Source organism: Lithobates pipiens, unplaced genomic scaffold, assembly GCF_037356315.1.
Source record: "Lithobates pipiens isolate NorthernLeopardFrog02 unplaced genomic scaffold, aLitPip1_a1.2 Scaffold_10, whole genome shotgun sequence".
In the NCBI taxonomy this organism is placed as follows: domain Eukaryota; kingdom Metazoa; phylum Chordata; class Amphibia; order Anura; family Ranidae; genus Lithobates; species Lithobates pipiens.
This window is the reverse complement of record NW_027507686.1, coordinates 184,089,935-184,112,621: the sequence shown is the minus strand read 5'-3', so window position 1 is coordinate 184,112,621 and position 22,687 is coordinate 184,089,935. Positions and strand designations below refer to the sequence as shown.

Sequence of the window (22,687 nt, the reverse complement as noted above, 5' to 3'; positions counted from 1 at the left end):
AAGGTAAACAGCAGATATTTCTTTCAACAATCGGATGGTATAGGTCAGTGATGGCGAACCTTGGCACCCCAGATGTTTTGGAACTACATTTCCCATGATGCTCATGCACTCTGCAGTGTAGTTGAGCATCATGGGAAATGTAGTTTCAAAAACATCTGGGGTGCCAAGGTTCGCCATCACTGGTATAGGTAATATAGGTGGTCCCTTCTAGGTCCTCAGCCATAAACCATTACTCATATCCATAGGAGAAAAGAAGGAGCTCCAATAGTGAAGTATGTAATAAAATCAAACTTTATTCTAAAAAGGACATAGTCCTGGCTACTAACATTTAAACATGTAATATATAGGCAAAGCACAAACAAAACGACAGGATCAGACGAACAGACTCCACGTTCGTACTCCGGACGTCACTAAGCCGGGACACACATTTTTACTTTCCCCCAGTCAAGGTACATCCCCCACAGTTATCAAACACTCCCTAGGAGAACATTTAACCCTTCGATTGCCCCTGATGTTAACCCCTTTCCAGCCAGTTTTATTAGTACAGTGACTGCATATTTTTTAGCACTGATCACTGTATTAGTGTCACTGGTCCCCAAAAAGTGTCAAAAGTGTCAGTGAAGTGTCCAATTTGTCCGCCGCAATATCACAGTCCCGCTAAAAGTCGCTGACCCCCCCCCCCCCCCCACCCCTTCAACCTCTGCAGCAATGCTTTCCAAAGATAACCTCTGGATATGACGCTGAGCACATGCATTCAACTTCTTTGGTGGGACCTGTCCTGTAAAACCACTGTATGGTCTTGGTCACCATGCTGACGCTCAGTTTCAGTGTCTTGACAATCTTCTTACAGTCTAGACCAGGGATCTGCAATTAGCGGACCTCCAGCTGTTGCAAAACTACAAGTCCCATCATGCCTCTGGGTGTCATGCTTGTGGCTGTCAGAGTCTTGCTATGCCTCATGGGACTTGTAGTTCTGCAACAGCTGGAGGTCCGCTAATTGCATATCCCTGGTCTAGGCCATCTTTATGTAGAGAAACAATTCTTTTTTTCAGATCCTCAGAGAGTTTGCCATGAGGTGCCATCTTGAACTCCCAGTGACAAGTATGAGTGAGATACTATACCTGCTCTGTGTAATGGTTTTGCACAGAGCAGCCCCCATCCTCCTTGGGGCTCCCTGATACTCCTCTCACCTAATGCTCCCATAGGAAGCTGCTTTCTATGTGGGGCACTCATACATGCTTGATCCAGAGCTTGGCTGTTTGCATCTATTCAGACAAGCATCCCAGCTCTCCCCCCCCCACCCTCCCGCTCTCTGCTCACAGGTTTTGAATGACTGTGGCAGGATCCAATGGCTGGATCGAGATCAGGCTAAGGTACGTTTTTAGGGGGGCTAGAGTGGAGCTACTTTTAAAAGTTTTTTTTACCTTAATGCAGAGAATGCATTAAAGCAGTGTTCCAGCTGCAAATTTTTTTATTTTTTATTTAGCAGCTACAAACACTGTAGCTGCTGACTTTTAATAAGGACACTTACCTGTCCAGGGAGCCCACAATGTTGCCCCCCAAGGCAGATCCATCCATCAGATCAGGGGCAGTCACCGCCTTTCCAACTAAGGGAAACTGGCAGTGGAGCCTTGCGGCTTCACTGCCGGTTTCCGACTGCGCATGTGCGAGTCGCGCAGCCCTTTGGGAATGGCCAGCTTGTCTTCTGGGACACACACAGGTCCCAGAAGACAACGGGGGGCTCGCCGCAGAAGAGGATGTGATGTCCCAGGCCGCGGCCCGGCTGGATCGGAAGTACTCATAGTATTTCAAAAAAAGGTACTAGAGAATGGGAAAAAAATATCTAATTATCCAAAAATGAGGGGTGGAGAGGTGGTCTTTCGTTTTAAAACCACCTATCAAAATTGGGTGGAACTCCGCTTTAAGGTAAAACAACCATTTACCATTACAACCACTTTAAGTATTTCTAGAGAAAATGGCATGCCAAGTTCACAATGCGTTTACCCTGTGCTCACACTGTATCTTCAGTGAAGGGTATAGAGGAATAAAACACAGCCTAATTGGTCATGATGCCTTTTCCAGAAATGCAGTTTGATGCATGGCGAAAATAACAATAAATGTGAACATTGCTCCAGGCAATGCAATTCAAAGTTTAAACTCTGCGTCCCAGAGGCTTCAAAAAAGCATCAGAAACACATCAGCAGTAAATCACAAGCCTTTAGCATGGTTTGACTATAATAGCATTACCAATAGAGGTGTACAGTGGAATTCCATATCTATGAGTCCATCGTGCCTATACAGCCTCCTAATTTCACCAGGTGGTGAAGTATTGCCACATTAAACGCTCATCTCAAAAAGTGAATTTTAGGAATAAATAACACAAATAACAATACCAGTCTTTCCAGCTGATGTAGACAATAATGCTTGCTTTACTGGGAAAAGATCTTATACAAAGAAATACTTAGCAGAGCTGAATGTCCAGAGGATGGACACAATCTGTTTCCTCACTCTCCAGTACTGGATGTGTAGGACACTTCTACATCATCACAGGCAATGTTAGAGCAATGGTAGCCTTTGGTCTTACATTGTATGTGATGATGTCAATAAGAGGTGAAGATGTCAACTGTACTGGTGCCATTTGACACTAATCAGCATTAGGGTACTTAAGAGGAAGTAAACCCTGATGGGTTTACTTCCTCTTTTTTTCCCTGCAAAGGTAAAGCATAATGGACTACTATGCATCGCATAGTAGCTCATTATGTGTCACTTACCTGACACAGGAGCCAGCGAAGTCGCCGCTGATCCCTGTAGTCCGCCGCGTCCATCTTGCTGGTGGCGTCTCGCAGCTCCGACCAATGACAGCGGCGCAACCGCGATGACGTCACTCCCGCGCATGCGCACGGGAGTCGCGCCTCGCAGCTCCGTTGCTGTCATACGGCGAAGCCGCGATGACGTCACTCCCGCGCATGCGCACGGGAGTCGACAAATTTGGCAAATCCATTCTTGGATTTGCCGCATTTAGTGCGCCTGCGCGCCGCTGTCTACGGCGCATGCGCCGTAGACAGCGGTGCCCATTTTCGGGCAAATATCTCCTAAACCATATAGGTTTAGGAGATATTGCTTGGACCTACAGGTAAGCCTTAATCTAGGCTTACCTATAGGTCCAAGTTGTTTGGAAGGGTTTACTTCCCTTTTAGTAGTAGTAGTAGCCCTAGTTAGGTCTAGGGACCCCCCCTTATAAATGTTTAACCCCTTGATCACCCCCCCCCCCCCGTCACCAGTGATCACCATATTAGTGTCAAGAGTGACGCTAGTTACCTAATAAATTTTTTTTAGCATCAAGGCACCCGCCGTATATTACCTAATAAAAGGTTTAACCCCCTGATCACCCGGCGGGTGATATTAGTATCAGGTTTTAGCGTCAATTAGGGTCTGTGTCGCCCCAGGCAGCGTCAGATTAGTGCCAGTAGCGCTAACATCCATGCCCCCACCATACACCTCCCTTAGTAGTATAGTGTCTGAACGGATCAATATCTGATCAGATCTATACTAGTGACCCAGTAGTTTAGGGTTCCCAAAAACGCAGTGTTAGTGGGATAATTTTTACTGTGTTTTATTGTATGTGCTTTGCAGGTATGGTATGTCTTACTCTTGTACTGTAATATTACTTTGTTTATGGGGTAAACAGTTCAATTTCTGTATTTGTGGACGATACTATGGATTTTTTTTATAGCAAAAAGTAGAAAATATCTTTTTTTTTTTCGAAATTTTCGCTCTTTGTTCAGTTGTTCCATTTATATCGCAAAAAGTAAAAATCGCAGAGGCAATCAAATACAATTAAATAAAAGCTCTATTTGTGGGAAAAAAAAGACACAAATTTAATTTGGGTACAGCATTGTATGACCGCGAAATTACCAGTTAAAGCAGTGCCGTGCCAAATTGTAAAAAGTGATCTGGTCATTGAGCAGCCAATCTTCCGGGGCTGATGTGATTAACCCTAAAAAAACTAAAATTTTATACATTGCCGCTTACCAGTCCTTAAATGTGGTTGCTGCATACTTGCTCCTTTTTTTCTAATCTTTTCCCCCCTTTATTTTCACCTGGTGATTCTGCCATTAGCACACTTCTTTTCCTAGTATGACAAAGCTCACTCACTTTACCGTATTAGGACAACAGAAAAAAGGAAAGGACTACTGAAACCTCCCCATCCTCCTGGCCATAATATAGATAAGTGAGGACATGTAGTCCTCAGAGCAATTTAACGGATAACAGTGCATCAAAGGCATAGAGAGCAAGAGCCTATCAGTAAGGATGAGCTGGATTTAGATTTAAACTTGATCCGAACCCTGCTCGCCCAAAACTGCAGGAAGCTGTCACGTGATCGCATCCATGGCAGTCCAATAGGCTGTGGATGGGAGATTCCCCACCCCATGGCTGCAAATAACAAACGAGCATGGCTGTTATATTAGGATAATATAAATACGGCCATGTGGCCATTTCAGGTCAGCGATGTTATGAGCATCTCTGCCTCTTTGCCATCCCTGGTTATCCCAGATGCCCCTGTAGAAGTCCTTTGGGACGAAACGCGCAGGGCAAGATTATCATGTTCCCTGTATTGCCTTTTTCTATTATGTGATCATGTTTTTAATATTTTTTTCTTTATTGTATATGCTGGTTTTATGCCAATAAACAGCCATTTCTATTTTTTCAATCTACACTATGGGAAGCCGTTATTCTTTTTTGTTTTATATATGATTTCCTTTGTGAGTTTGGCTCTCCCCACCATCGAACTACTGGCTGGAGTTCCCTTTCTTTCCATTTGTTGAAACCTTTGGTGAACAAGACTGGAACCTCTGAGACGGTGCTGACTACCCCTCCATTGATTTGAAGACCCACAGCCCCTCTATTGGCTGATGGACCTGCTGGGATTTGTCGTACAGCCCCTGTAAAGTGGAGGATCCATCTATAAATGCTTGTTTGATCTAGTGTTCACACACAGGTCCCGTGGCTCTGGTAAGAGTACCCATCCTTTTGCTTCTTTCCATTCATCTTGATGTCACTGCTGTAAATGTCTTTGGGATCACCCCTTGGCCTATATACAGTGTGATATATCACATCCGAATTCCATGTGAATTTCAAGGACTAATTCATTTTTATTATTTGGACTTTATAGTGTTTCCTATTTGGTGTTAGTCACTTCACTATTTTCTTTTTTATTTCTTTTTTAGCGCTACATTATAGTTTTCTAATACCTGGTTATCAGCTGTGATGTTTTCTGACAAGACCAATGGGTGTTTTTTGCACTTGTCAAATAGATAAATATACGGTTAAAAACAAGTTACTAAGACAAAAAGGTTGCAAATAAGAAAAGGTTTTTGTTAAGGGTTACATACCCTTTCCCTGCATTAGATCATCCCCCATAAAATGAACATTAAATTCTGCAACAACTGGGTGCGGGGGCATTATTTTTTCTATTTCTGCCTGGAGTAATGCCCTGTATACACGGTCGGAATCTCCGACGGAAAATGTGCGATCGGATCGTGTTGACGGAAAATCCGATCGCATGTGGGCTCCATCGGAATTTCCAACACACAAAGTTTGAGAGCAGGATCTAAAATTTTCCGACAACAAAATCCGATCATTTAAATTCCGATCGTGTGTAGACAATTCGGACAAAAAAAATGCCACCCATGCTCAGAATAAATTAAGAGACCACAGCTATTGGCTACTGGCCCGTTTATAGTCCTGATGTACGTGGTTTATGCCGCCTCATTAAGAACTATCGGATTTTCAAGACAAGTTTGGCACAAAATCCGTCTGAAAAAATCTGATGGATTTTGTTTCGGAATGTCCGACCGTGTGTACAGGGCATTGGGCTTTTAGGCAGCAAGCCCTGACAACCCTCCCTGGTACCACCTGCAAACCAATGAGAGATGTTTTCAAAGCACATCTACCTTTGTCCCCTACCTATAGTTACATTTTTAGTAGCATCAGCTGAAAAGGAATATCCTGCACTTCCCTACAGTAAAAGCCAAATCCTAATTTACCAAATGGATGGCAGAACTGTCTGAGTCTTTTTCACCTAAAACCAACCAATTGGATATATGGGACAAAGGAAGAGAAGAGTCTGTTTGATGATTGTGGATGAACATAAGCTGAGATGATTCGATTCTTATGCATTTTCATAAAAAGGCCTTGCATGCTTAAATGTCAGTATTGAAGGCTATTTTAATACAAATTTAATTTGGACTGGTTAGCAAAATATTTTGGCTAAGCAAGCAGAGCAACATTGCCGCATGGTGTATGCCAAATAGCCAGACTTTCATTTCATATGTCCATGCAATACAATCCACAATTTATTTTATTACTAAAAACGACTAGGATAATACATGCAACAGAAGCAAGCGTCTTGGATCTCACCGATTTATAGCAGGGAAAGTGAAAGTGGCTTTGAGGGCAGATAAATATAATAAGGAATAAACTCCCCACACACAGTTAAAATACATATAGTTGTATATAAAAGTTATTATTATATTATTATACAGGAATTATATAGCATCCAAAGTTTGTGCACTGCTTTACAAAATAAAGTGAAACAGGACAGTTGTATTACAATTCAAAACAATAGGGTTAGGACTTAGGTTGGCCCTCCCCGTGAGAACTTACAATCTAAAGGAAAAGGGAAAGTGATGAAAATGATAATAAATCTGGGCTGGTGATTTGTTCAAGAAAAAAAAATACAGTTGTTAGGTGAAAGCAGGATAGGCTTTCCTGAAGAGATTCATTTTTAGTGACCACCAGACAAACAGAGTAGAAGACAGCCAGACAGATTGGGGTAGGGAGTTCCAGAGAAAGAGAAGACATCCTGTAAGTGATCAGGAGAGGAGGTGATGAACCAGGTAGAGGACAGAAGGTCTTGGGATAAGCAAAGAGGGCCTTTGGTGGATATTCTGAGATAAAGTTGGTGATGTTGCTCAGAGATGTGGTTGGCTTTGCATGTTGTTTTTGTTAATGTTATTGAAGAGAATTTGTGGAAAGTAGGGACTTTCAGGAAGGTCATGAGTATCCATCCCATTTGCATAGAAAAATAGAGGGGGATTGATTGCAGGGAAGGTGGGACTTTATATGCAGCACATGGAAGCAAAACGATAAATGGACAAGTGTAAAGGAGTTTTATTAATGCACCAACAAATGAGCGTACAATGGTACAGAATGGTAGTGTACCATTCTGTACCATTGTATGCTCATTTATTGGTGTATTAATAAAACTCCTTTACATTCATCCATTTATCGTTTTGCTTCCATGTGCTGCATATAAAGTCCCACCTCCCGTGCAATCAATCCCCCTCTCTTTTTCTTGTTTTTGTTAATGTTTTGCATGTTGCCTGGTTGGCAATCAGAAGTCTGTGAAGGGATTGGCAGACAGAGGTGGCAGACACTAGCAAGGTGGATGAGTCTGGCAGCAGCATTCATGATAGATGGAAGGGAGGATAGCCTGTGTAAGGGTAGTTCAGTAACTAGGGAGTTTCAGTAGTCAAGGCACATAACAAGTGGATTAGTAGCTTTGTGGTGTAGTTGGTTAGGAAGGGGCATTTTGGAAATGCGTTTAAAGTTGATCTAAATCCACACACCTCCAACTTCAAACATACTGATAGGACAAGGAAGGAGAAAAAGCATACGGCTCCCCTATGTCATCATGTTTACTGCCAGCACATGTGCACTGATGTAAAACCTGATTGGCTCCTAGTTCTGGTACTTCGTACGTTACATACACACTGTTGGATTTTCCGATGGGAAATGTTGGATGTGAGCTTGTTGTCGGAAAGTCCGACCGTGTGTGTGCTCCATCGAACATTTGCTGTCGGACTTTCCTCCAACAAATGTTTGATAGCAGGTTCTCAAATTTCCCACCAACAAAACTTGTTGTCGGAAAGTCTGATCTTGTGTACAAAAGTTCATGCATGCCTGGAATCAAGCAGAAGGAGCCGCACTGCTATTGAACTTCCTTCTCGGCTCGTCGTACGTCTTGTATGTCACCATGTCACCATGTTCCCACGTTTGGAATTGTTGGCTAACATTTGTGTGACCATGTGTATGCAAGACAACTTTGAGCCAACAACCTTTGAACAAAAATCCACGGTTTTGTTGGTGGAAAGTCCGATCATGTGTATGAGGCATTAGACTAAATGATTTTGTATAGAAAATTATAGGATGCTGATATCAGGGGTTGCTGTATCCCACTGGGGAGTTCTATCTTCACTTCCTGTCCTGTAGACACAACAGGAAGTAAAAGGAAATCACTCCAAATTGAAGGAAATTCCCTCTTAGAAAACTGTCACAGAAACATGCTTACCCATTGGAAGTTTTTCTCTCTATTCTTATTCTTACGCACGACCGGGCTTTCCGGCAGAAAAGGTCCGACGGTCTCCTCGATGGACTTTCAACGGAGTTACAACGGACTTCTGAATGAACGGACTTACCCACACATGAACGGACTAAAGTCCGTTCAAAAGTCCGTTCGTTTTGAACGTGATGATGTGACGGGACTAAAAAAGTAAGTTCAATAGCCAGTAGCCAATAGCTGCCCTTGCGTCGTATTTGGTCCATCGGACCAGCATACAGACGAACGGTTTTCCTGATGGGAATTAAGTCCGTCAGACAGATTTGAAACATGTTCTATTTCTAGGTCCATCTGAATTTTTTTAAAGAAAATCAATCGGACTATCCCACACACGATCAGACTATCCGTCAAACCTATTCTAACAGAAAGTCCGGTCGTGTGTACGCGGCATCACTCTGGTGATTTACTAAGATTACTGTAGATGTTCCCTTTTTTGAAATTCCCTGATGACAATGGTCACTAGAAGAAATAGAGACTGAATCTCTCTACTAGGGGCACAGATAGCAATAAGAACCTGACCAGAGTTTATACCCTTCCACACAAAAAAAATGTATTGGCTTTGGATTAAAAAAATGTTTAATATATAACTGCATTAAATCATGTTTTATATATAATTGGAGTTCGGCTTGAAACGTATTTTATTCATATATGCCTCTGAAAAAAAAAGCAGAAAAAGAATTTCCCTTTGACGAATACTATTCTTACATATCACAATATATATAACCATCTCCCTTGTATCTTCAGGAAAAACTAGAGAGCGTTGATCCATTTTCCATTTCATGTTTTTAAATACATTTAGATTGCAAACACCAAATTGTTAGGTTGAGTTATCGTTATTACCATTTGTATAGATTCTCCCAGGGAGGAGTCTGTGCTATTCATCCAAAATCACCTTTCATGTCTGGCGAGGGTTATATACCTATAGTATTCCGAGAGCATTGCTTGGAAAGCTCCCCATACAAAGCATTTGTTATTTTTTCTCTGTAGGATTCATAAGGCTCAGGAGGATCAGGAGGGGGAGGAAGGCCCTGCTGGTGATTAATGGGTAGCGTCATTGTAAGGATCTGGAAGTCAGGGAGTTAATGCAGCAACACCTGCCTTTCACACCCCTTGGCACCATCTGCTCCCCAACCCAATACCATTAAACTTGACTGCTATATTGGACATCTGCTGCCTAACTCCTCATCCAGTCACGTACAAAGCCAGCGTGTCACCTTCACCTCTTGTTTAATAGAACAAGGATTTTTAATGACCTATCTGTGCCAAAGGGGTAGCACGTAATCCACAACCATGCCCCCTCAGGTTAAAGGGCAATCATACAGTCTATTAAAGCACTGTTCTCCACTGTACCCGTAGCTATACAGTCATTTAATGATGTATACAGAGCTGTTTTACAGTATCTTTGGGACTGTTATAAAACAATTTTTTTTATGTATCTTCTATTGACAAAAATAACTAAAATAAAGAACTTTAAGACATTAAAAGTACAAAATTGGCAATGACCTAAGTGATGTAAAGTAAGAGGATTGCTTGTAAATACAAGGCCTTTTCAATAAAGGGGACAGAAGGGCATTTGACTTTGACCAACCTGCGCAGAGATCTTAGTAACATACTTGTTTTCCTGAGAGTCTGAACAGCTGTTGTAATGGTCTAAGATAGCTCATATCTGACTCTTGTGTGTCAATGAAAGGCAAACGACACATTATTTTAAAGCAGCCTTAATTAATTTTTTTGTTACCATGGAAGAACCCTTAAAATAATTTTCATGTCTCAGGGAACACATGCTAAAATGTATTATATCTACATCTCATGGTAAATAAGCATGGACGGTAGGATGTAGATAAAATAATAAATAAATTAACAAAGAATGTGGTGTATGTAGCCTATATGACACCAACAGTGGATACTTTTTACAACCCTTGATCTACAGTATATGCCATTTTTTTCAGCAACAATCACAGAGTGAAAACAATAATGGTAAGTAAATCCATACAGTCAAAATAGTAGTCCCTCCTCACTTTGGCATTCAATGGGAAAGTGCTCCCTTACATTGGTTGTCAAGGCAAAATAGGCCTCCACACTTTGTTGAACACTGGTAAGAATACCCCTTACATTGGTGGTTAGTGGTAAGAATGCTCTTTACATTAGTAGTTAGTTGTAAAAAATGCATTTTACATTGGTGATCAGTGGTAAGAATGTCCTTCCCATTGGTGGTCAGTGGGAAGAAGGCTGTCCCCAACCTTGATGGTCAGTGGGCCTCCTTACATTAGAGGTGACTGAGACCTATCCATTGGTGGTCGGTTGGAGGAATGTCCCTAACATTGATTGTTAGTGGGATTAGGGCTTCCTTATGTTGGTGGTCAGAGGAAAGAATGCTCCTTACATTGCTGGTCAGTGGGATGGATACCCAATACAGTGGTGATCCTTGGGAAGAATTAGTGTGACACTGGGGGTCAGTGGGACAAATGTCCTCTTACACTGCACAATAGTGGGAGAAGTGTCCCCTTCTTTTGGTGGTCAGAGGGAAGAATAGCCTTTACAGCACCTAAAAAGAAAACACTCCAATGGTCTCATACCACTATCTCTGGTCAGTGACGTTGGTGTAGAAATATGCTAGTACTTTCCATTAGGATGTTAATGGTTCCTCCAGAGGTTTCATTAGGTTTCATGACCAGTGGAGTTCTCCCATTCATCTTTATAGAGCTGTTAGTCAAGCCTGCAAACTACAGCATGGATGTCCAGGAGCAAATTGACATTGCTGAGATTTGGTGAGTTGGTCTGTGTTGCATTTTTTGATTTCACGTGTTTAGGAATTTTAGACAGAAGCATAGGGGGCGTACATATATGATTTAGCTGTAAGTAAAGCTAAACACCACAGGAACTCAAATTATTAATACATTTTTCTTTTTACTTTAAATCTTTGACAACCTGTTTGTAACTTGATAATTGATTTTGTATGTTTAAAGTGTACTTTAATCAAAGTCAAACTGTCAAATGAGGGTAGAAATACAACTTTATGTTATGTTCTCTAATGGGACAGCATAGTGGTAACTGACTCACATGCAAGAGGCACATATAGACAAATGAACACTTATGAAGTATATACAGTATATGAATCATACTAGTATTGTTCGTGTAAAATAGAATGGCTTCTATATATGACTCTAAAGCAGTGTGTACAATAAAAGAAGAGAATGTTACCAACCTGGCACATAGTGACTCAGAGGTTGAAGGGTCCTTGGTAGAAATATATGCATTTACAGTATATGAGTAATAGAACACGGAACATTGGGTTTTAACCAATCTAAAGTAAGGTGGTGGTATTCGGTGGCGTCAAACATAGAGTGGTATTAGAAGGTGCAAATTATAAATGCTGTAATTCGCTTGGTTGGTGATATGCCAGTATGGTACAATACCTTGGTATACATTGGCAGTACTCAATGACGTAGTAGAAACAGCAAGCATAATGTGAAAGCTGCAAAAAAAAAAAGGATGGGGGGATGGGGGGCTTGTAATAACATCTGTTGCCTGATGACTGAGATTATCCTGTATTCTCCAGTGCCCAAACAGCAACACAGCCTGTGCCACTCACCTCTCCCACCTTGATGTCTTTTTATTTGATCTTCTAAAAGTTGAGCCACAAGGGGTTTGCACTGTGTCAACATAAGAGGAAGCACTGGAGCCTGTATAGACTGTGTGCTAGTAGCAGTGGAAATGGCCGTGCTTCAGGTGACTGTGGAACTGGATGGCAGAAGAGGGAGCAGTCATCATAGAAGAAGGAGCAGGATGGGAGATGTGGTAGTCAGGCTTAGTGATGGTGAGGTAAAAAGTAAGATTGAAGAGGATGCAGTGGGACTAGTGGAGGCAGTGGAGCTTCAAAGATGGTAGATCAGGATAGGAATGGGGGCACCGGAGGAGCAGTGATGTTAGCTCAGAATGGGAATGAAGGCAGTAGAGGACCAGTGATGGTCGATCAGGATGGAAATGGAGACAGTGGAGGATAAATGATGGTAGATCAGGATGTGAGTGAAGGCAGTGGAGGACCAGGGATGGTAGATCAAGATGGGAATGGGGGCACTGGAGGATCAATGATGATAGCTCAGGATGAGTCTGGGAACAAAGGCAGTAGAGGACCAGTGGAGGAATGGAAAAGAAACACAGCTCCTCTAAGAGCAGTATTGGTAAACCATTTAATGATAAGTCAAATGTGAAACTACTCACAAAGGGAGCATAAACACAAGCATGATCGTAATCCTGCAGCAAAATCAGGGGTGGTTTTCTCTTAAATGTCCGTGTCTCTCTAGTGCAGCTGACAGCTTGTGCAGGTAGATTCCAGCATTCGCAGCCTATGAGAACAACAGGGAACACAGGGGCAATCGGAGATGATGTCACTTCTGGGTGCAGGGTGAGAGAAGGTGGTCATTTAGGAGAAAACCACCCCCAGATTTTGCTACTATCATGCTTGTGTTTATGCTCCCTTTGTGAGTAGTTTCACTTTTGACTCATTAAATGGGTTACCAATACTGCACTTAGAGGCGCTGTGTTTCTTTTCCTTTGTTGCATTGCAGAGACTGCTTCTCGCTCTTCACATTGGCTGCCCTTAGTGCTGGTATATGGATTCCTCTCCCTCTTCATCTTAGGGATTGTTGCTATGGACTTTGTCCCTCCTATTGAGAGACTCTTTTGGTCTGCACACACCTCCAGGGTCTCTCCTCAAACGAGCGCTGATTTTTTTTTTGTTTATTTTTTGTCAGTAGAGGACCAGTGATGGTAGATCACGATGGAAATGGAGGCAGTGGAGGATCGGTAATAGTAGATCAGGAAAGGGGAAGGAGGCAGTGGAGGATCAGTGAAGGTATAATGGGATGGGAGAGGAAGCAGCAGGGACACTGACATTGGAGTAGATTTGAAGAAAAGGCACCAGGGACAGTGACAGTGGATAGAATTAGAGAAGAGGCAGCAGAGACTATTTACAGTGGAGCAGATGGCTGTGGAGGAAGTACAGATTAGACCTCATTCACATCCAAGTGCTTTTCTGCTTGATAGAGATGGTAGAACGGGATAGAAGAGGAGGAGAAGAGGTAGTAAGTAGCATCTAAGGTTCTACTAAAAAATGTTATCATTTTGTGTGGACTGACCCTTTAATTCTAACCCAATGGGGTTAAACTTTGTAAATATGTGGCCATGATTAGGAGTGTTTGGTTAGACATGAATGGGGTTGGGAGAACAAAATGGGACTTTATTTTTTTTAAATTACAGTTTTCAGATCTAGATATTTCAAACTGTATATCTGTGGGCAGGTTTAGGTGATATTGTCAGGGTCAGAGGAAATTTTAGGGCCCATTTACACTTCTGCATTTCAGTAAAGCATGCTTTAACACATGCGTCACAACAACACACAACAATATGCCATACACAGTATTGCACTGAGAGTCATATTTAATGTTGAATATATTTTTATTGGCAGTTTTGAAAAAAGAGCACAGGAATTATTTTCCAAGGCCACTGCGGTACGAAAACACAAGTAAATATGTGCAGTTGTGTGTGTATATAGGTTGCAGGAGGAAAATGTAGGGGATTAGTTCCTCTATATGCTGCCCTGTCACCCCTCCTATCCAGCTTCTTTCTGCTGCCCCCGGGCCCATGTGCTTTCTACCGGCCCCCCTGTGCTCTGTCTTAACCCCCTTGTGCTCTTTCCTGGCTCCCCTCATCCCCTGCAGCTCTGACGGGTTCCCCCATCCCCTCTCCTGCCAGCTGTTGTGGGGATGTGTCAGGATGGAGGACGAATTAATAGAATAGTCAGTGACTGGTACCAATCACTGACTCTATCCATTCATAACTAAAGCATAGTTTCAGTTTGTGAATGAACGGAAAGCTCTGTACAGAGCTATTCCCGTCCATTCATTCTGTGCTGCTGCCTAAGACTGCCGAGATGGAGTTTAGGGGCTCAATCTCCTTTTTCTGTCTCAAAGGGGAAACATCAGAGGTCTGTTTAGGCCCCTCATATCTCACCAAAGCCCCCAAACAGGGCTTCTAAAAAAGTAAAAAAATAAAAATAAAATGGTGAAAAATAACAGAAAAAATAACATAATGAAATAATAAAAAAAAAACTGCGGCGGAACTATCAGGGCCGCAAAGGTCGAACTTGCAACCAGGCTCCTGTGTTCTGCCACTGGGCTCGGAGGGAAGGGCCCCCACTGGGGGTCAGGAAGGTACTTCATGATTTCTTGCACGGGGGCCTGAAGGACCACTCATCTGTCCCTAACCACATGTAATCATGTAATTGCGATTACATGTGAACAGCTGCCAACAATGTCAGCCTGTCATTGATTTGTACAAGCTTCCTGCTACAGCTGACTGCAGGCACCTGGCTGTATTTACGGTAGAAATACTCTGATGTAGGTGTTGTATAGCCCTGGATGGCTATGTGATTGAGCCTTCATTTTTAGTAATCCCGCTGCCTGTTTATCAAACCAATTTTTAAAACGTGGGCTTATTTTGCAAGAACTTTTCACGTTAATTTCACAGCTCCATCCCCAGATTTTGTGGTTTGCCTCTTTCTTTTTATATACCTCTCGGGGGAATGGGTCATCCATTCAGGAGCAGAGGTTATAGTGGAAACTATTGATGCAAACACACTGTGTGAATTGTTGACAGATTCATTTTTAGATATTGATTTACATTTGCATAAGAATGATCTGTTTTGGCAAGAAACCATATGAGATCTGATGACATCAAGTCCAGTTTCGGCAGCCTGTATCTGGTCTCCCATCTGTTCTTACATCAAGCACCATTAAGCAGTCATTTCTGTGTTGATCTTTTTACACGCAACATACAAGCTAATGCCAAGTATGATTATCGTCAGCTGATCACCACCATACATTAGACAACAATGTCAGTCATCTCATGAGTAAACCTTCAACAAATCATTGCTTGTTGAGGAGCAGACCACCAGTCAATGAAATCTCCCATACGTGATACACCAATATGCAACAAAGAAGGTAGCTGGCACTTTCTAAAGCTGGTGCGTTTGTACACAAATGTAATTGAAACGAGTTTATAGTGGAACCTTCCCACTGAGCAGCTGCGTACATTGACCAGTGTGCCTCTATAGTATCCAACAAACCCAATCAACAACTCCAGCTTAGTTTAGCACAGGCACACTTATAACAGAGGGCTGGTTACTTTACTCTCAAAGGCAGAGTTCATTAGCTCAGAGGACCAGTGAGCATTCTGTTCCCAATGACATGGAGTTATAAGAAAAAATTAGAGAATTAAGTGAATTGTCCTGCTGCTTCATCCGCCCGAATCTTAGCCCGTAAAATGACAGGGAATTAATGTTTTTGTACATATTTTGTTAATAATTTCGGTAGGGGTAAATAAACAATATCGTAGAAGAATACTTTATATTTTCAGAGCGAGCCCTAAGCTCCTTTTATACATCTTACCATTTTAGCTTATCACCTATTTTGTAAAAAGTCTATTGTTTACAGGGCTCAATAGTTGAAGCTAAAATTGACAGACACACACACACAAAGGACAGAGTTACAAAAGTGACTCATCCCTTTTTAGACATAGATTGAACGAGAGACAGCAAGTCTTAAAGCATTATATATTAAAAATAATAGTGCATTAAACCCAAAATAATACAATATATAGTACAATATATATATAATATATGAAAATAAAAATATAAATTGTTGTGCAAACGTCCATGAGCAAAACAAATAAAAAACTTCAGTGATAAAATGTGAATTCCACTGTCTCCAAGTGATAAAGAAGATAATAATGACTACCAACTCTGTGTGCAATCCCTGCTCACCTCAAACGAAGACCCTCTTAGTTCTAATCATGCTTTTTTTGTAATAATCCAGAGAATCAGCCAAACCAAGGAGAGACAGACATCAGCTGTTTGATTCAGGTTCCAGCCAACTTCTCCCCATATAATGGAATCAAAATATCCAAATATAAATTCTCAAAGCAAACGAAAAGATCATCATCGCGCAAGATTGTATATAGTACTTGATTTATTAAGAATATTCTATAAAGATGCACTCACATTTTAGTAGTTGTAAAACGGCCTTATACGGCCTCATATCCTAGGAAGTGCAGTCCTCATCACTGCACTTCCTAGGATACGAGCCACCGGAAGTATCATCACCGGCTCCATCCGATGCGTTGCGTCACAGGTCACGCGACTCTCTCAAGGGAATAAACATATTTATTCCCTTGAAAAAGTCACGTGACCTGTGACACAATGTGTCCGATACTTCTGGTGGCTCGTATCCTACGAAGGTGGTGGTCATTATTATCCTCTTTATCACCCGGAGACAGTGGAATTCACGTTTTATCACTGAAGTTTTTTTTGGTTTTGCACATGGACTTTTGCACAACAATTTATATTTTTATTTTCATATATTGTATATATATTGTACTATGTATTGTATTATTTTGGGTTTAGCGCACTATTATTTTTATATATAATTCTTTATTGGTGTCTTATTCATTTATTATCACCATCTCATATCAGCGTTTATGTAAATTTATCTTATAAGTCTTAAAGTATGGTTACTCTCCCCTTCTCTTTGTCAGCAGCACATACTGGCCTTTGATTCATTTCCCCACTACTTCCTTAAGCCACAGAGAGCAAAGACAGGAAACTTTGTGCAAGTTCCGAATTGGACTGATGGCTCTCTTCCTACCGTCATTGGATACTACTTGTCCAATCACCAAGTGCCGGCGCTGTCACAAGGGAGAAAGGGTAGGTAGCCATATCCTCCCCCACACCAAGAAATACAGGTTTTTCTCTTCACTGCCAATGGTTAATTAGAATCCTTGTCATGTATTCAATGGGAGTTATTTCCGAAAGGCAAATCCACTTTGCACTACAAGTGCAAACTACAAGTGCAACATGCACTTGAAATCGCACTGAAGTGCAGTCGCTGTAAATCCGAGGGGGACATGCAAGGAAAATAAAAAAACAGCATTTTAGCTTGCACATGATTGGATGATAAAATCAGCAGAGCTTCCCCTCATTTCAGATCTACCCCTCAGATTTACAGTGACTGCACTTCCAAGTGCACTTTCAGTGCAATTTCAAGTGTACTTTGCACTTGTAGTTTGCACGTGTAGTGCAAAGTGGATTTGCCTTTCGTAAATAACCCCCAATGGTTATTTGTAAAACAAAAATCATACATACAGTAAAAAAAAATATATACGGTAAATATAAAACCTTAGTTTAAAATATATAAGCTTAAAAAAATTAAAATTTGCCCAAAATTGTTTAATTTAGTAGAGTTACATGTTTTTTATGATAAAGCTCACTGCTGTATTTCTGTGAAGGAGATGATTTCATTCACAGCCGTCATTTATTAAAATAAAAATTACCTGATAGATGTATAACCCTTATCAGCTATTCGCTGCATGCAGAAGAGGCTGTGGGTGGCCGCAAGCAGCCCAATTATTACAACAAATGCTTTTGATTTTAAGAATCACTTGTGACAATCGGACTGATTCCGCTGTCCTAGCAGGGAATAATGACCACTTCCAGCTGTCAGAGATACTTGCACAAAGAAGTTTTCCAACTTATCAGAACATCTCCCTGCAAGCAGGCCCAATATTTTGCAGTAGAGTAGATGAATGGATCAAAAGTACTCTATGCAAGCTGCTTGTGGCACGGAACACAGAGAGAATTAGAGAATAAGCAGAAATACCCTCACCTATCCTTCTTAGGGGGGTACCTGTCTAAAAAATGGTCATCTTATGTAATGGCCTCCTATGAATGTGAAACTCCAGAGAAATTTAGTTTTTGTAGACCATAAATAAGGGTTGATTAAAATCCCTGTTAGGTTTTTTCCTGATTTTAATCCTATTTAATAGATTACCCTCGCTTAAAAAAATACATAAAATATACCCAAATGTCTCCTCCCCCATATTTTTTACATAGTTATACAATTGGTAAGAGTACATAGTTACACAGTTAGTCAGGTTGAAAAAAAAAGACACAAGTCCATGTAGTTCAACCAATAAAAAAAAAAAAACGACCATACAATCTCATATACACAATCCATCAAGGTTGATGGTTGATGGTTGATGGTTGATCAAGAAGAAGTCGAAAAAGCCCCAGCAAAGACTGATCCAATTTTCCAATTTTCTACAGCAGAGGAAAAAATTCCTTCCTGATCCCACGAGAGGCAATCGGATATTCCCTGGATTAACTTCACCTAAATATTAGTATTCAGGTATATTATGTAAATTTGGGAAAGAATCCAGGCCTTTTTAAAAGCAACCTACTGAGCTGGCCAGAACCAGCTCTTGAGGGAGTCGACTCTACATTTTCACAGCTCTTAGGCCCCTTCCACACTGGGGCGTTTTTAAGGCATTTTAGCGCTAAAAATAGCGCCTAAATAACGCCTGAAATAATCCTGCCCCAGCATTCTCAATGTGAAAGCCTGAGGTGCTTTCACACTGAGGCGTTGTGCAGGCTGTGCGTTGGGAAAAATCCTGCAAACAGCTTTTTTGGAGCATCTTTTGGGCGCTTAAAATAGCGCTGTAAAAACGCCTATCCCCATTGAAATGAATGAGTAGCGCTGTAAAAACGCGGTAATACCGCTTTAAAAACGCCCAGAAGCTATGGGAAGGTCACAAGATCACAGTAGAGTGTAGGATGCTGGGATACCAGGAAATCCTGTTTGGAATAGGAGAGGAGATCAGACAAGTGACAAATTAATCATCATGGCCGGGCAATCTGTTGAAATGCAGCCAACAGCTGCAGGATCAGCTGCAGAAGCTGAAAGATCCTCTGAGACTGGAAATAACAGAAAGTGATGTAAGGGGGTGGGGTTGTTTGATGATTCCAACGCTTCAAAAGCGCTTCAAAAACGCTATAAAAACGTATGGGCGCTAGCGCTATTTTTAGCGCTAACGCTACAAAAACGCGGTAAAAACGCGGTAATAACGCTATGCGTTTTTAGTGCGTTTTCTAAACGCCCCAGTGTGAAAGGGGCCTTACTGTGAAGAAAGCTTTTCTCTTTTAAGCCCCTTTCACACGGGACGGATCCTTAATGATCCACCCGTGATAATTCCCTTGCTCAGCGGGGATCGCTCCGTTTATCCCCGCTGAGCCGGCGGATGACAGGGCGGTGTGCAGGGACCGCCCTGTGAAATCTCCGCTTTCCTCTATGGGGGATCGGATGAACACAGACCGTCTGTCCGTGTTCATCCGATCCGCTCTGCAGACGGATAGAAAAAATAGGATTTTCCTCCGTCTGCAGACTCGGACCATAGCGGAGACGGAAGATATCGGGTGTCTGCGGATATTCATCCGCAGACACCCGCTATCCCATAGGAATGCATGTATGTCCGTATTTCATCCGCAAACGGATGGATGAAATATGGACATACGGTCCGCATGTGTGAACGGGGCCTTCCTCTGGACGTAAAGAATGAGGTGATGACCTTAAAGTGAATAACTCAACACCAAGTTCACTATATGGACTCATTGTGTATTTATACACGTTGCTCATATCCCCCCTTAATCTCCTCTTCCCAAGAGAAAATAAATTCAGTTCCTCTAATCTCTCCTCATAGATGAGCTCCTCCATGCCTCTTATCAGTTTGGTTGCCCTTCTCTGTACTTTCTCCAGTTCCCCGATATCCTTTTTGAGAACTGGTGCCCAAAACTATAAGTTGAATACAGACGCTAGTCCATCCAGTTCAACCTGTGTGTGTGTTTATGTCACAATTATTTTCCATATCCCTAAACAATGTGCTCGTTAAGAATGTTTTTTGACTTTATCCACACTCTCCTCTGACTCTGCCAATAAAGAACCCCCTATGCCGTTTATGATTGAACTACTTCTAATCCAACTTCATTGTGTGGCTCTGTGTCCCCTAGGTTAAATATTCTCCTGCCAATGCTAGAATCTGCATTCAAAGATGTTTATACAGTAATCAGATCCCATCTTAAGCGTTTCTTCTCCAGGGAGAAGGAATTGAATGTTTGTAGTTGTTCCCCATAACTGAGGTCCTCCAGGCCGTTTATTAGCTTTATGTGCCATTGGTACACATAGCTAAGATATGTATATATATCGTTTGGCAATATGGGGAGGCTGTTTGATGCCCCAGTTGAAGTCCAACTCGGACGAAACATGTAGGGCTGCTTCATACGCTTCCCATATTGCTTTTTAATTTATGTGATCATAATTTTTTATTTGTATTTTATTAATATTTGTATACTTGGCATTTTTTGCAAATAAAAGGCCAATTTACATTCTCAGACCTACACCATTGGGAGCCTGTTTTTTTATGTTTTCACATGCTATCCTTCGAGTGGTCTGAGAAACATACATCTCGATTTTCTTAGTGCCTGAGCTTTGGACTGCCGAATCTTCCAGATGACTGTGGACGGCGAGTGATCCTATACAGCCAGCTTCATCCAAGTGTTTATCGTTTTATGCTGACATACAGGTCCACCAACTCTGGTAAGAGTATTCCGTCTTTTTCAATTGTTTTGGATGTCATTACTCCATCAAGCATAGCCGATCAGTGACTCCCCCTACCCAGGATTGATTTCTGAGCCCTGGTGGCCCTTCACCGTCTATGAGGGACTTTTATTGGAATCTTGCTTTTGTGTTTTCACTATTTGATTTCACTTCTTAGTGCTACATTTATTCTTCTATCGCATTTATGAGTTTTTGTCACATTCGTATGTAGCTGCTGTATGCCATTATTCTAATTTTGTTTGCTGCATTTTAGTGCAGTAATTTACCTTTTTTTCGTTTCCGTTTATTAGCTTTGTTGCCCTTCTCTGGACTCTCTCCAGTTCCAGCACATCCTTCCTGAGGACTGGTGACCAGAACTGGATGAGATATTCAAGATGTGGCTGAAGTAGAGTTTTGTAACGTGGTAAAGGTATTGTTTCATCTCTAGAGTAAATACTTGTTTTAATGTATTCTAGTCTGTTATCCTTACTTGCTGCAGCTTGACGTTGCATGCCATTGCTATTGCCATAGTATATTTGATAAAATGTGATCAGTATCACAAATACATAGTTATACAGAAACATACTGTATTTATTCACATGTGTGACACAGTTTAATGTTAATGGAATACTTGCTTTAAATTTACCTTCATTAAAACAGACTCGCTCAGCTTTTCTCTATTGACGATTTTGATGGCAACCTTTTGACAAGTAACACAGTGGATCCCTAATTTCACCAGACCTGTAATAAAAGACAAATAAAATTTGGTTAGATGCTTTGTATCAGTAAATGCAAACTGCAAAACAGATGATAAAATTTGAAAATACAGACAGAATGTGCACACTGAAAGTAATGGATCGTATCATAGAGGACCTTCATACATATTTATTCTACAGAATAAATTGCCTTCATATGGCACCTGGTTTGATTGGACAACAGGTGTATGCTGGTAACACAGAGGTTGAGATATTAGCATTGCTTCTAAATTTCTGTTGTGTATGGAAAATAACTCTGTTAAACACATTTTATTCTGTTTTTAAATTTCGCCACTTCAATACAGGGCATTTTCACTTCCTTCCTGCCCAAGCCAATTTTCAGTTTTCATCGCTGTCACAATTTGAATGACAATTGCGCGGTCATGCGACATTGTACCCAAATAAAATTTTGGTGGTATTTGATCACCTCTACGGTTTTTATTTTTTGATATACAAACAAAAGAAGAGCGATAAGTTTAAAAAAAAATATATATATATTTTTTACTTTTTGTTATAATAAATATCGTAAATTTTTAAAAAAATTGGAAAAAAATATTTTCCTCAGTTTAGGCCGATATGTAGTCTTCTTAATATTTTTGGTAAAAAAAATTGCAATAAGCGTATATTTATTGGTTTGTGCAAAAGATATAGCATCTACAAAATAAGGGATAGTTTTATGGCATTTTTATTATTATTTTTTTACTAGAAATGGCGGCGATCTGCAATTTTTATCATGACTTTGATATTGCGGCAGACAAATTGGACACTTTTGACACCATTTTGGGACCATTGGCATTTATACAGCGATTCATGCTATAAAAATGCATTGATTACTGTATAAATGTCACTGGCAGGGAAGGGGTTAACACTAGGGGGTGATCAAAGTGTTAACTGTGTGTCCTAGGTAGTGATTCTAACTGTAGGGGGGGGGGACTCACAAGGAGAGGAGACCGATCGGTGTTCCTCTGTACTAGGATCACATGATTGGTCTCTCTCCTCAGACAGGATGTGGATCTGTGTTTACACACACAGATCCACGATCCTGCTCT

The 22,687-nt window shown here is 41.2% G+C and overlaps 1 protein-coding gene across 5 annotated transcripts in view; it reads right to left on the bottom strand.

Annotated features, from left to right (window-relative positions):
* Window positions 1–22,687, bottom strand: part of BRSK2 (BR serine/threonine kinase 2) — a 263,246-nt gene that overhangs the window by 106,258 nt on the left and 134,301 nt on the right. For all 5 annotated transcript variants that reach the window (XM_077460493.1, XM_077460501.1, XM_077460510.1 and 2 more), the window contains exon 2: window positions 21,530–21,624. In XM_077460493.1, coding sequence (XP_077316619.1) covers window positions 21,530–21,624 — 95 coding nt within the window. The remainder of the gene's footprint in view (window positions 1–21,529; window positions 21,625–22,687) is intronic.